Consider the following 15099-nt stretch of genomic DNA (forward strand, 5'->3'; position numbering starts at 1 on the left):
AGCCCCAGCTCACGCCCGTGGCCGCACCCAGACTGCACCTGGGGGATGATGGTGATCTTGGCGCGGAGGTTGTGCAGGCCGATCTTGGCGATGTTGACGTCATCGATGACGATCTCCCCTTCGGCAGACTCGTTGATCCGAAACAAGCCCAGGGTCAGGGATGACTTTCCGGCTCCTGTCCGTCCCACGATGCCAACCTGCGGGATGGGACGGGCCCAGGGTAAGGTAGGACTACAGGCACACCCCTTCTGGTATGACCTGGCCTCCACTAGTCTTCCCTCGAGGGAGCGAGGCCCCCTGTTAATGGCCAAGGACCGACATTCCTGACCTGAGGTCACGGTTCTCTGCTTCTTGTCTGGGCCCGAGCGGCGGGCTTCACAGAGCAGCGTGTGCGTCAAAACTCCCACGATGGAAGATCAGCCGCAGAGACGCAGCGAGAACATCGCCCACCCTGTTCCTCCCCGTGTTACAAGTCAGAGAAGTTATCTCCTGGGAACAGAACATCCCGAGCCTTGTGGCGGGGCAGGTTTAGCAAGATGAAAGCAGCACTGTCCCCGGCAAATGGCCAGAAAGGGCCTTGGTCTGACTCCTGAGGAAGTTCTCAGGGTGAGGCCGTCTTCCTGGAACAGCTTGGAACCAGGGAAGGTTCCGAAATTCTGACAATTTCACGCTTCCCTTGAGCCATCCCTAGCAGTGGCGGTGACATCTCATTCTAGAGATCGCAAACTCGAATGCCATACAGGGGCCAGACATCACACAAACGGGGCGGGGACCAGGGTGGACCAGAGTTCATAGCTCATCCAGCAAGAGCCAGCGGGGGAGGACGGGCCCGGCGCTGTCAGAAGTTCTGATCTTCCCAGAAAAGCAGGAAATGGATTTTTACCTGAAATGTTCCAGATTACTATTTGCAATTTATTCAGATTTCTTCCGAAACATACCTGTGGGCCTCATTTGGTTCTCAGACTACCAGTTTGGGGCCCTGCTGGGCACTCTCTGAACAGCTTTCGCTGCCATAAGCTGCCCGCTGTCCCCGCAAAGTGACTCGACCCTGGGGCGTGGAGCTGCGACCGGCTGGGGAGATGCCACAGCTGGATTCGCCTCCTGGTGGCAGCCTGTGCCCGACTGTGAACGGGTGGAGGGAGGAAGCGGGGAGGGCGCGCACCCACCTTTTCTCCCCCGTTGATGGTGACGTTGATGTTCTTCAGAACCAAGTCCAGGTCCTCCCGGTAGCGCAGGCCGTAGTTCCGGAATTCCACCCGGCCCACCTGGGGCCAGGTGCTGGGCGGAGCCGTCTCCTGGATCTGCCAGGGAGCCTTCAATCACAGCAGGGGTGGTGGGGAGAAGAGCATAAGGGACCCCAAGTCCATCCCATGTGTCACTGCCCAACCCGAACTGGCCTCTGCGAGCCCTCTGCCCTGACCTCCCTCGGCGGCTCGCTCTGCTCACGCTCTGCCCGGAACGCCCTCCCCAGACGGCCCCTGGCTGCTCCCTTGCATCTCTGGGAATCGATCGGGAGCGCCCTCCCGGCCGCTTCAATCTCCTTCAGCACACTGCCGCCTCCTGGGCTCCTCTGCTCCTTCCTTCTGTGCCCCACACCCCCTGGACCATCCACGCGGTGTGGATAGGCTCTCTAGCGTTCGCCGCTGTATCCCAGGGCTCAGAGCACAGAGCAGATGCTCAGGAAGTAGTCACGGACTGAACCAACGCAATGAGCGGCCTTCTCCGGGCAGACACGAGAGGGAAGGGGCGTCGCCCCAGCGGGACGGCAGCAGTAGCAGCAACAGCTAGACCCGAGAGGGTTCCATGTACCAGGCCCCGTGCCGACGACTCCAGCACGTCGTTATCGCATTCAGTCCTCACAACGGTCCCGGGAGCGGGGTCCCTCCGTTAACCCCAGTTTCCACACGGGGAAACTGAGATGCAGGGAGGGTAAGTGACTTGCCCAGGGTCACGAAGCCCCTATTCTGAAAGGCTATTAGTTCAGTCCAGCATTTCCTGAGGCCCGAAACTGGGTGTGGTCCGGGCCCAGCTCGGTGGCCGCAGCCGGACGGGAACTCATATCCCTGCAGGGCCCGAGCACACGCAGACCATGAAGCTGGCTGCAGAGCGTATGGACACAGCTCGTAGCGGAGGAGGACACGGAACAAGGAAGCATCAGTCACCTTGGGCAAGAATTTCAGCTTCTTTGAGGAAGCTCTCTATAAAAGAACACCGTGTTTTACGAGCGCTTAGAATGCACTGAGTGCTGTGCTCAGCGCCTCAGACCTGTGACCTCATCCAAGCTCAGCGCAACGCTCAGGGGAGGCGACTGTCACTGCAGGTGGACGCAGAGATGCTCTGGCTGAAGGGCCCCTCGCAGAGTAACTGGCAGATCCCACCCATGTTAACAACAGAAACAAGCAAGCAAACAAATGTGTGTGAATACACACAAGGAAGGTTCTGGAGGAAACACCAACCCACTAACAGGGGCCCCCTCTGGGGAAAGAGCTTGATGGAGGGGACAGGACAAGAGAACTTTCACTCTTCCTCCCCTAAAAACTTCTTGCATTAGTTTTTTTTAACAAGTGCATCTCCGTTTTATAATTATGTACATTAGGAGACATGCTGTAAGAACCTAGTGAGAGGGCCTTGGAGAGAAGTGGGTGGAACTTTCTAGATAAACGTAAACATGCACATGTATACACTGAACAGTGGTGGGACTACAGTGCATCTTTACTTTCTCTTGCGTTTGTCTAATGTGCTCTTATCTAAAAATATAAAAATAAACAAAAGAAGTAAAAACAGGCGAGATGCTTTTTAAAACTGAATTCAACTGAACTACATGCTTTAAATGGGTACAGCACGTGAATGATATCTCGATAAAGCTGTTATGAAACTAACCAAATACCCTGTAAGTAAGTTCTATGTTGGGTGGGCAGCTCCCAGTGTCATGCACTCTGGCTTCCACAGGGGGGCGCCCGTGCCACTTTGAGAACAGGGAAGGACTGGGCACAGGTGACCTGGGAATCCCTCAGGACAGATTCTTCTTTTTTTTTTTTTTTTTGAGAGAGTATCTCAGTCTGTCACCTAGGCTAGAGTGCAGTGACTTCATCATAGCTCACAGCAACCTCCAACTCCTGGGCTTAAGCGATCCTCCTGCCTCAGCCTCCCAGGTAGCTGGGACTATAGGCATTGGCCAGAGTGACTGGCTAATTTTTCTATTTTTAGTAGAGACAGGGTCTCGCTCTTGCCCAGGCTGGTCTCGAATTCCTGAGCTCAAGCCATCTTCCCACCTCGGCCTCCCAGAGCGCGGGGATTACGGGTGTGAGCCACCGCACCCGGCTGACAGATCTTAACCGAGGCCTCGGTCTCACTCCCAGCGGAGTTTCCTGGAAGGCAGTTGGCAGAGTGGCGCGGACACAAATCCTAGGTCCGCCATTTACCAGCCCTGTGACCTCGGGCAAGCACTTTCACCTCTGTCTCAAGTTTTCTCACCCGTATATGGGGATGATTCATCCCTGCTACTGCTGTCACGGTGGTGTCCAGGGCGTAACAAGGCAGTTATTAGGGGCGCAGTGGCATCAGAGTCTGGAGGCTTGGGCCCTAGTCCCAGCTGTCCTGCTGAGCCACCTGGGACCTAAATTGGCCATCGGCCTCCCCGGGTTCCCTTTCTCTTCATCTATAAAACGGGGACTTGGTTGTGGCGTTTCCCGAACTTCGGTCAGTTCCTTACCACATCATGATTTCTGCAACACCCATGTTCTGATTCTCTTGTTATTTGCTTTTAACACTTCAAATCAACTCACTTGTACTTCATCTCGACTTCTCTTAAGGGGAAAACTTACTAGAGTCCCACGTGGGAAACTAGTATTATTTTCTGTAACAGAAGTCCCCCACACATAGCGGATTGTTTTTGTTAGCCAGGGGTTGCCTACTGAAGCCCCTGAGCTCGAAGGCGGCTGTTTCTCTGTTCGAGGGAGACGAGCTCAATTAGTAAGGTGTTAAAGACCTACTAGCACCAAACTGAGACTTCCTCTGGGATATTCTCAAAAGATATGAAAGAATTAGAAGAGGCAAAACTTCTTCAGTATGTGTTGGAAGTTGTCTGAGTACCCCGACACATCCCATAACCTGGTGTATGGGCACTCCGTATTCTGGGGAAAGACAGGGTGACTGTAAACTATTTTCTCACCCTAAAACGAGAAGGTTCTAAGTAGGTGCTGCAGACAGACCGCAGGAGCCAAGACGGACCCCTGCCTGGTATCCAACTTACCCTCCTGCTCAGAGGTGGAGGATGCACAAGATACGGCTCAGAGGTCTCTTTGGGGTGAAGACACAGTGAAGACCAAGGCCAAGAGGACAGGCTGGGGGCCCTGCCTTACCTCCTTCTCTATCTCCGAATACTCCTTGAGTCTCTCCACGGCCACGATGTTGGCCTCCGTCTCAGACCACATCCGAACCAGCCAGTTCAAGTACGTGGTGACCTGCAGTGACAGAGTCACGTGGCGTTCCCAGAGCGATCAAGCTCACTGCATTTTCCACCAGTATGAATTGTGCAACATTTCAAATAAGAAGGGACAGAAATCGGCAACCCCACATACAGCCAGGACTTGCCACACTGCATCTCTTAGGTAAGCGCGACATTTTCCAAATAACCTATTGGCCACAAAAGGTAACCAGAAAGGAAATTGGAAAATATTTTGGACTAGGTGATGAGATGCAAGCACCATGTCTCAAAATTTGTGAGATGCAGCTCAAGCAGTGCTTAGACAGAAATTTAGTTTCAAAAGCATTTCCCTTGTAGCTGGAGGCGTCCTCCTGGGCCATCGAGGAGTCTCCTTGACTGACGGCAGAAATCCCGGCCACATGTCGAACTCCTCTCCTGCTCCCCTTGGCCACCGGGCCCTGGACCCACCCCTCCAACTCCCTCTCTTCCTTCTCCCCTGCTCCTGCGAGAGTCAAAGCAAAGGAACCTGCCAGCTGGCTCCCCCAGTGACAGACTTAACACTCCGGCCGCGCACGCCCCTCCTACCTGCAACGCGTACGACACGGACAGGCCCACCAAGCCGGCGCTGAGGCTGTGCCGGGAGATCACCGCGAACAGGGAGGCGAACAGGACGATGCAGTTGCCCACGTACTCCAGCCGCACGGCCAGCCACCTGCGCCAGACACACGGGCAGACGCACACACGCGGAGTCAGCTTCCAGAGACCCGGCTTCTAGCGCACGGGGGGAGAGGGGCATCCCTTGCTACCGGAAATAACTCCCCAGAGTTCCAGAGAGAGGCCTCCTGGGCCCTGCTCAGCTGAAACACGCAGCCGGGCAACGGGGGAAGGAGGGCCGACGGGACACGACGCCGCGAGTCTTCACTCGCGTGGTAAGCACCGGGGCTAGGACGGAGCTCTCCGGAGGCAATCTTCCCCGGAATCTGAAGCTTGCCTTTTTAAGAACCAACTTCCTCCTGTTGAAGCCTTTAAAAACATACGCCTACACTTAAATCCATTTTCTTTTAATGTTCTTGAAATTCCCATAAATACTCCGAAGCCATCAACCGTTACAAGGCGCTACTGATTTAAAGCGGCCATGACCGCTTCTCAGGCTTCTGGCTGAGGCCGAGTGTGAAATAACTTGGCCGGAGGGATCTGAGAGGGAAGAGAGAAACCAACCACCTGTGACGTTCCCAGACCCTGCTCCTCCTAATTCCAGAAACTTTAAAATGTATTCTTTTCCCCTTTAAAATGTAAACAGATACTGTATTTGTTTAAAGCTAACTCTCGTACGGTATCGTGCGGCACTCGATTATTATTTTCAAGTTTCAGACCGTGAACCAAGCGTTCTGGGGAGATGGCAGTTGGTCTTTTTCCCAGGCAGCCTTACGGTCCACGGGACGGACCCTCACGCGGTGAGACACTCCGACAGACACGGCCAGCGGGTGACAAACTCCCTAAAAATTCCGCAAGGGAAGTCAAGGCCTCCAGCAATTGGGGGTCTGCCCACGCGGCCGCGCACTGTGGGATGATAGTGCGTAACAAGGGCGAATGGTGACGGTCCCCTCCGGGACATTGCTTTTTTAAAAACGCATATCAGGGTGCGAATGGGTGAGATGCTTTTCTAAATTCAGCAAATAATCAGCAAACTCGTGCCCCTGTGTGGATCGACGGTGCTGTGTTTGATCCACGAGATGGCAATCTCAGATGATTCAGCTTAATGTTAGTCAGCTGTGCCACGCCTCGCTCGGGCCTGGGTGACCAGCCCCAGCCAGGGCTGCGGTGCGAAACCACTCAATAGCAGAGTCTGTCGCTGCAGACCTGGCATCGCCAGGACGACAGCTGAAGGGCGGCTCCTGCGGGGTTTTCTGGCTCCGGCAGGACCCTGTCGCTGCACCGAAATCCCTGGTGCCGCGTGGTCACGGCACTCCCGTGGGCGTTTGACGGCGGGTGTGATCTCGCCTCTCCCCCCGTCTGCCCGTCCTTTCCGAGAGGGCCCGAGTGTGGCTTTACACCCTGGAAGGGCGCGTGGAAGAGACGGGGCAAAGGGACAAGGCGCTCGCAGGGCTGCCCGGCCCCCGCGGGCCTGCACGCCCACCTGTTGGCCACGATGCTGGGGTAATAGGCCTTCTGGCTCTCGTCCACCTTGAGGTCGCTCTGGCGGATGAAGCGCTCCTGCTCCTCGAAGGCGCGGATGACGCTGACGCCCAGCAAGGTCTCGTTGAAGTGGGAGTACACCGGGGAGCACCTGACCGACTCGAGGCGCTTCAGCTGCCGGGAGGAGGCCACGTAGAACCTCTGGGGTGCGGGAGAGAAGAGACGGCGGGAGTTGGGGAAGGCCCCCTCATCCCACCCTCCCAGGGCGGAGCGGGACAAAGTCCGGATGGAACCTGTGCCGCCAGGAGGCAAGATGCTGGCACTGGGCTGCTCCAACAGGTGTCCCCCTCGCCTGTGAACTGCAGGCACAATGGCAGTGACAACAGCACAATAATGACCCACGCCAGCCAGCGCGCCGTCCCAGGCATCGTTCTGAGTGCCTTTACACAGCAGTTCACTTAATCCTCGCAAAAAAACCTGTGCGGTGCTCCTTCCTACTCTGATGGGTAAACTAACACTGAGAAGCTAGGTGACGTCGCCCCCACGCAGGGTCACATGGCAGGAAGTGGCAGAGCTGGCATTTGAACCCCAACAGTCTGGCTGCAAAGTGCTAACTTCCACTCTAACCTGCTCCGCCTCTCCGAAGCCTGCGACCTTTAGGGTTTTACGGCCCCGTTAGCGTGCGTTTAAGCACAGGTTTGGAGATCAGCCGGACCTCGGTTCAAATCCTGCCCCTGCTGTCGATTAACAACATGAACACGGCCAGTGCTTCACACTCAGGGCCTCAGTGTCCTCCTCTGTGAAATGGGAACAAGGCCTGCTTCACAGGGTCACTGTGAGGATCACATGTGAGAATCGCAGTCTTACGTGAGATATGTGTTTGCATGCGCACACATTTCAGATATCACACAGATACACGGCGCCGCTAAGCAGTGCCTGGTAATACTAAGTTGAACCATAAGAAATGGCTGTTTCTGCAGGTAAGAAACAGATGAGTACCAGCGATATCGCACGGTTTCCCTAACAGTAAGCGCTCAAGTGGATGGTGACTACTGTTATCTTCGCGTGACAGAATTCTGCCTGCCTATCACATCCCCTCAGCCGTGACTGTGCCCACGCAAAGTAAATCTCGTCACCCCTCCCTCAAGGGCCTCCCAGGCTCTCAGTGGGGCCAACCACGCCCCCTCGCTGACCTTGTCCCGCACACACCCCGCCCTGCAGGCCGCCTGCCCCTGCCACCAACTCTGTCCCATCCAGGCCATTCCTCATCATCCAGCGAATGATGGTGCAAATGGTGCTTCCTGGGGAGCTCTCCTGCCCCTGCAGCTGCCACACTTCCTGGTCGTGCTGACACCACACCTCGCGGGCTGCCCCGCCGTCCTCACGGGCAGACGCCTTGCCCGCTCTGCACCTGCCTTGCCTGGGCATTCAGCCAGCACCGGGCACAGAGAGTTGCCCAGCGAGTCTTGCTGGAGACAGAACAAAAGCCAACCACCCGCTGGAAGCTTTGAGGAACCGTGGAACAGATGCCGGATGGGCCATCTGAGGACACCGAGCTCTCTTGGCCTCAGTTTCCTCACCTGGACAAACGGACCTGGTGAGACTGGGGTTCCCCTTTCCTAAGGCAACACACCTGCAACTGCTTACCAGTGGCAGAGCCAGACGAATGGCAGGCTGTTAGGAGCTTGGCCTCCCTGCCTCCTGCCCCGTGCCAGGTGCGCTAGGCCATTTGGAGGTCGAGTCCTCCAAGAGAGAGCACTAAAAGTAACAGGCTCCTTTTACGAGGCCTCTGTGCTCAGCAGCTTCTTTCTGTTGACAGTTCCGGCTACGGTAATTAAACCCACAGGCAAGCAGCCCTCTGTGGCCCCAGAAAGTCCCTACACTAACCCAGGGGCCACACCACCCTGGGTGGTCTCAGAGTGCTGCTCTGCTCACTCCTGGAACGGGGATTAGATGTCACCCCCGTCCAGCCGTTCCCACCACCTTGAAGGAAACCCAGACCCCTGGAGTGGCCAAAGGCCCTCGTGGTCATCCCCACCTGACCCTTGACCTCACCTCCTCCCTCTTTTTTTTTTTCTTTAGTGAGACAGTGTCTCACTCTGTCACCCAGGCTAGAGTGCTGTGGCATTAGCCTAGTGCTCACAGCAACCTCAAACTCCCGGGCTCAAGTGATCCTCCCGCCTCAGCCTCCTGAGTAGCGGGGACTACAGGCGCAGACACCACACCTGGCTAATTTTTCTACTTTTAGTAGAGACGGGGTCTCGCTTTTGTTCACACTGGTGTGGAGCTCCTGAGCTCAAGCCATCCTCCTGCCTCGGCCTCCCAGAGCGCTAGGATTATAGGTGTGAGCCACCACACCCAGTCCCTCTTTTTTCTGAATGTTCTAGATGCAAGTTATTCTAAACTGCTTTACCTATTCGACTTCCGCTGCTTACCAATGCTTCAGGATCTTAGTTACTAGAAATATCTAACCTGAGATGAATTTTTGTTCAGGAATGATCTGATTTTTTTTTTTAAAAATTATTCACTTCTCTTTTTAACTCTAGCCCACAAGAACAAACTACCTCCTGGGCTGGGATTCCTCTTTCAGAGACCAAGGCAGTGGCAGAGGCTGATGAACACACACAGCCAGGGGACAACAGCCTGCCCTGTGCTGGGCCACGGGCTGCCGCTCACACACTGCCGGGAGGTGCTCAAGGATGTCAAACAAGTCCACAGAGCAGAAATGCCTCCTCCCAGCAACACAGAAGCTCCAACAGAACTCTGCACCGCCTTCCCTCTCACATCACCTTGTTTATTAAAAGGACTTGCTTTTAAAACTAAAACGAAGTAATGTAGCCTGAGCCTCAACATGTTCATCTAATACAATCCATACTGCAATAATGTGAGACACCACACATGTTCGCAGAACACATGGTAACACCTTCTATAGGACAGATGCGGCAGTGACTCATGGCCTACACGGCACCCCCTTTTTCCTTCCCAACAGAAACTTTTTGCTGGAAGCTACACTGTGTCCAGCTAAAAGACTACACTTCCCAGCCTCCCTTGCAAATAGAGGTGGTCACGTGACTAAGTTCTGGACGAGACTGCAGTAGTTCCCCCTTAGCCAAGGTTTCACTTTCCCCCGTTTCAGTTACATGCAGTCAACTAAGGTCCAAAAATACTAAGTGGAAAATTCCAGAAATAAACAATAAGTTTTAAATTATGGGCCCTTCTGAGTAGTGTGAAGAAATGTTACACTGCCCTGCTCTGTCCCACCCGGGACGTGCATCATCCCTTTGTCTGGCGTGCCCACACTATAGGTGCCACACGCTCGTTAGTCACTTACTAGCTGTCTCCCTTATCAGGTCAACTGTCGCAGCACTTCAGTGCTTGTGCCCAAGTAACCCTATTTTACCTAATAAGGACCCTGAAGCGCAAGAGTATAGCGATGCTGGTATATTGTTACAGTTGTTTTACTTTGTTATTACTGTTATAAATCTCTTACTGTGCCTAATTTACAAATTAAACTTTACTGCAGTTATGTATGTATAGGGAAAAAACATAGTATATACAGGGGTCGGTACCAACTGTGATTTCAGGCATCCACTGGGGGTCTTGGAACATATCTCCCATGGATAATGGGGGACTACTGTATTTAAATGGATAGTGCTGATTCAGCGATCGTATACTGCCTTCCCTTGTTCCCCTTCCTCAGTCTCGCTGTCTGAAATACAAATGTGATGGCTGGAGCTCCAGCAGCTATTTTGGACCATGAGATCAACTTAAGAATGGAAGGCTTGTACAAAGTGGGTAAAATTTTAAAAAATTAAAAAATGAATAAAAGGAATCTGGGATACTAACAAACTCATGGAGCTACTATACCAGCCCTGAATGGACTATTTCTAAATTTCTATTAAGACAGAGAAATAAATACTTATCTTGTTTAAGCTATTATTATTCACATCTCCATTATCTGCAGGAGGCTTAAGAACTAAATTTAATAATGAAGGTGTCTTTATAATTACAGGTTTTATTTCCTTTGCTAATTTATGGCTATAAAAATACAACCTATTAGGAAAAAAGTGCATTTGGTTATTGCAAGCTATAAACATTCAATTTAGGTATTTCAAAACTGACAGAAACAAATCGAAACCCTTGCAATAGTGAGAGGAAGTGACCCCTTAGGTGACATGGGAGTGCAAGACACAGCGGGGCTCATCCTGGACACCAAGACCTCGCCTTGTACCTGGACGAAGAAGTAGAGGAGGCCCAGGGGCGGGATGACGACGGCGGCGATGGGCGTGGCCAGCAGGATGACGATGCAGGCGCCGATGACATTGAACATGGAGCCCATGAACATCTTGATGACCTGCGGGATCATCGAGTCCACCGTGTCCAGCTCCTTGGAGAAGCGGTTCACCAGGTTCCCGCTGGGGGTCCGCTCGAAGAAGCTCATGGGCGACCGCAGGACATTGTGCAGCAGATTGAGGTGCAGACGGCGGGAAGCCAAGATGCCCCCGATGGACACCGCCATGGAGTAGCCACACACGGTGATACCTGCAAACACTCTGGAGTTAAATCCCGCGGTGGGAGGGGGCCAGGCGGGGTCGCGCACTGCAGGGAGTGGCCGTGTGGGCAAAGCAGGCCTGGACTCCCAACTTCTAAGAATAATAGTAATAATGATGGTGGCTATTGTTTAGAGAGCATTTACTACGTGCTAAACCCTGTGCTAGGATTTGACGTGTATCTAATTTTCATGATGACTCTCAGTTCTAGTACTACGCATTTTACAGCTGAGAAAACTGAAGCCCAGATGGGTGCATTTCTTTGCCCTTAGTATACGCAGCCGAAGGGAAGCGGAGCTGGGATTTTAATTCAGACAGCCTGCTGCAGGGTCACGCTCTGAATCCATATGCCCGATTCCTCTAGACCAGCGCTGCCCAATAGAACTTTCTGCAGTGATGGGAATATTCTGTGTCTGTGCTGTCCAGTACAGTAGCCACTATTAGCCACTGGTGGCTAACTGAGCACTTGAAATGTGCCTAGTCCAATCAAATAACTAAAGTTTAAATTGTATTTAATTTTAATTAATTGAAATGAAAATAGCCACTCATGGCTTGTGACTACCATACTAGAAAGACATCATTGCTCTAGACCAGATACTGTTGCTGCGTGAGCCCAGATAAACACCACACCCTCTCTGTTCTCTACCTTCCCTCAATTATAATTTGAAGGCCACAGTCCTCCGCCCCCATGGCAGGAGGAGGGGAGGTTAGGGATTGAGAAACTCAAAAAATACTATGTCTGCCCTTCTAGTGATGCTTTTTCCCACAGCTGTCCCCTGGAGGTCGTAAGACACTGTGGCTTCTCCAAACAGCCCGCAGTCGGCCCAGTTCTTTCCAGAGGGGCAGTTTCGCAGGGACACCGCCTTCTATCTTGGCCCTTTAATCAGGGAGAAACCGGAGATGCGGGGGCTGAAATGACAGGCTCGGAAGCCAGCGCCGCCCGCTCCTGTGTCTGCAACTCCCCAGCTGGGGGACCTTCGACAGGTCATCTAACCCCTCTGCACCTCTGTTTCTTCCTCTGTGAAAGGAAGACGATGACCTTTAGCTCGGACCACCGTGAACGTAAAGTCCCTGGCAGGCAATGTGCCTGGCATACAGGAGGTACTCAAATGTGTCATGAATATGCATTTGCTGTATACATGCATACATCACAGACGTTTAATGCACATGGGTGGATATAAATACAGTTTTTTGAGCATACACATACAGCTCCTACGCTGCACAGTGCAGAGGTTAAGGCTGCAGACAGACTGTTCATTCAATGCTGCCACTGCCACGTAGTAGCTGTGTGACTCAGGGCAACTTACTCAACCTCTCTGGGCCTCACTTTCAGCATCACTAAAATGGGGACAATTATTAGCTCCTACCTCACAGGATTGCTACAAGGATAGCATAAGACAAGATGTGAAGAAGTGTTTAGAACAGAGCCAGGTACCAAGTAAATGCTCTGTAAACATCAGCTATTATTAACAATGCTGTTGTGTTTAGGGACCACCACAGGACCATGAAGGTTTCTCAATCTGATTACAACCAAAATTATCTCCAGATATTGTCAAATGTCCCCCGGAGGATGACACTGCCGATGGTTGACAACTACAACTATAAACTAATCTCCACAAACGAGACGTCGCAGAAGCTCTGTCACCGTGACAAAGAAACAGGGGCAAGGGGGTTCCCCCAACTCACGAGGCTTCCGGTGGCCTCTGCTCTCAACCTTCCTCTTCTGTAAAATGGGCACAGTAAGCTCTCCTCCGTTCTCCCTCCTGGGGCCCCATGAACAAAGCATTCAAGAAACATTCCTTCTATGAATATATGAGTGTCTACAATGTGACAGGTGCTGTTCGGCTGGGTTTGGCCTGGTTTGGGGGCTCACAAAACCCTGAGGACTCAGGGGACCCAGCTCTATCACGAGACATGAAGCAATTACAGGAGCCCAAACCAGGTGGGGTGGGGGTGGCGGCACCCACCTTGCGAAATGCCCAGGGCCCCATAGACGCTCAGGCGGACTTTCGTGTGCTCCTGGGTCCCGTTGACGATGGGGTCGTCGGTCCAGAGGCTGAGCCAGTAGTTAGAAGCCAGGGAGGCCACGTTGTTGCACAGGAAGAGGAAGATGCTCAGGAAGGAGATGAACACGCCGATGGCTTTCATGTAGTCCCAGTACACGGACAGCTTGACCTGGAGGCCGGGAGAGAAGGCGTCGGACCGGAGGCACCCACGGTCGGGGTTTCGACAGCAGCGGTGCCGTCCAATCCGCCTCCGTTTCTCCTACCTGGAACGTGCCCTCCCCTCCCCCCGCCACCGCGACCACCACACATTTGACAAAGTCGGCAGCGAACAAAGTTGAGCTCTCTGCCCTCACGGAGCTTCCAGTCGAGCAGCTAGACGGCTTTCACCGAATCGTCACCCAGACACGCGCACGACCCCCGAGAAAGGCTGAGAGCGGCCTCACGCCAGAGACGGGGCAGCCCGCTCAGGCCGGCGCCCCCGCCCAGACCCCCTGCTCGGCTGCGACAAACCCCGGGCACCCATCCTCGCGTCTGCTCATTGGCAAGCTTTTCATGTCACATGGGTCATGAAAATCACCTCACTCTACAGCCTGGCTGAAAGTAAAGGTGAAGGACAACAGGTCTGACGTGTAACTTGCGTGACTGACTGCTTCCTTTCCATTTTTCAAGTCTCTATTCTGGAAACTGGAGTCGCTGGGTGGCAAGGGGCAGGGAGTCGGAAGTGAGAACACGTTTATTTCGCCATTTGGCTTTGCCATGCAGCCAAGCTGCCTGCCGTCCCCAAACTAGCCCACAGGGAGCCCTTTCTCACGTGCAGTGGAGCGCGGAGGGCGCAGGGGTCAGGACGCGTGCTGAGCCCAGCTCCACTCTTGCTCTGACTCTGACAAGTGACAAGCCCGCTGGCTTCGGTGTTCCTCGTCTATAGTGTGGGGACAAGACTGGGACCCGTCTCCTCTAGAGATTAAGTGAGGATTACACGAGCCTGGCATCTCTGGCCCTCCCTTCCCAAATCCTTGATTTGGGGTAATTCCTCTGGCTCCCTGGGGGGTAAGAACAAGGTGAGAGGGGACACTACAGTCACCTCTGCCCCTGGCCACACCCCTGGCTGTGACGACAGGACAGGGGAGAAGCTGGGAGCAGAGGGCCCAGGAGGCTCTGGACGCATCCAGGCAGACGTAAGAGAAAGTGCCCAACCTCACTCATTGCGCTGCCACCTTCTGTGGGTTTTTTTGTTTTTATCTCTGTGTTTATTTTTTACTTATTTTAAAAGCCCCATTCCCTATTTTTTTTTTAACATAACCACATTTATTTTTAAAAATAAACTTTGATCACTACCATAAATGGAAAATTATGGACACCTGCCCAAAACAGATGATCTTTAAAAAAAATACAATAAAACAAGAGGTCGAAACCTGCTCTCCTTGTTACAAAGAGAGGCTAGCAGTTGTTAGGTATTAAAGACAGGCTAGCACGCAGCTGGGACTTTCTCAGGATGTAATTGTACAGACTAAAAGAGAAATGAAAAAGACATAAAAAATATTCTTCTATTCCATTCCATGTTCTTTAGTGCTGTCTGTGCACGGCCCGAAACCGTCTTGTGCACAACTGATTTAAAGTACCCAGGTTGCCTGCAGCTAACGAGAGCCTCGGAGCTGCTCAAAGCCAGGCGGCAGCCAGCGGAGCAGAGACTGCAAGTGCCCACCCTGGAGTCCGACTGCGGGGGTTCAAATCTCAGCTCTGCCACTCACCGGCTGCGGCCCTGGGTAAGTCACTTAGCCCCGCTGGCCTCGGTTTCCCGGTGCTGTAAATAGTACCTTCACAAGCCAGGTGCGCCAGCTACGTGAGTTAGCGCAGATGAAGCGCACCGCGCCCGGCACACGGCGCGTGCTCCGTGAACGCGGGTCGCCGGCACCGTGTGGGCAGCCGGGCCTCACCTGCCCGGTCTGGGCCTTGTCCGCCTCCATCAGCTTCCAGGTCTCCC

General features: G+C 53.4%; 1 protein-coding gene across 1 annotated transcript in view; it reads right to left on the reverse strand.

Annotated features, from left to right (window-relative positions):
* ABCC1 (ATP-binding cassette, sub-family C (CFTR/MRP), member 1) overlaps window positions 1-15099 on the reverse strand; it is a 128473-nt gene that overhangs the window by 6028 nt on the left and 107346 nt on the right. Inside the window, exons 22-28 of the mRNA XM_012647557.1 lie at window positions 13080-13287; window positions 10794-11104; window positions 6564-6763; window positions 5012-5138; window positions 4362-4463; window positions 1167-1313; window positions 39-197 (exon numbers count right to left, since the gene is read on the reverse strand). Coding sequence (XP_012503011.1) covers window positions 39-197; window positions 1167-1313; window positions 4362-4463; window positions 5012-5138; window positions 6564-6763; window positions 10794-11104; window positions 13080-13287 — 1254 coding nt within the window. The remainder of the gene's footprint in view (window positions 1-38; window positions 198-1166; window positions 1314-4361; window positions 4464-5011; window positions 5139-6563; window positions 6764-10793; window positions 11105-13079; window positions 13288-15099) is intronic.

This window comes from Propithecus coquereli, unplaced genomic scaffold (assembly GCF_000956105.1).
Source record: "Propithecus coquereli isolate 6110/MARCELLA unplaced genomic scaffold, Pcoq_1.0 Scaffold27, whole genome shotgun sequence".
Classification (NCBI taxonomy): Eukaryota; Metazoa; Chordata; class Mammalia; order Primates; family Indriidae; genus Propithecus; species Propithecus coquereli.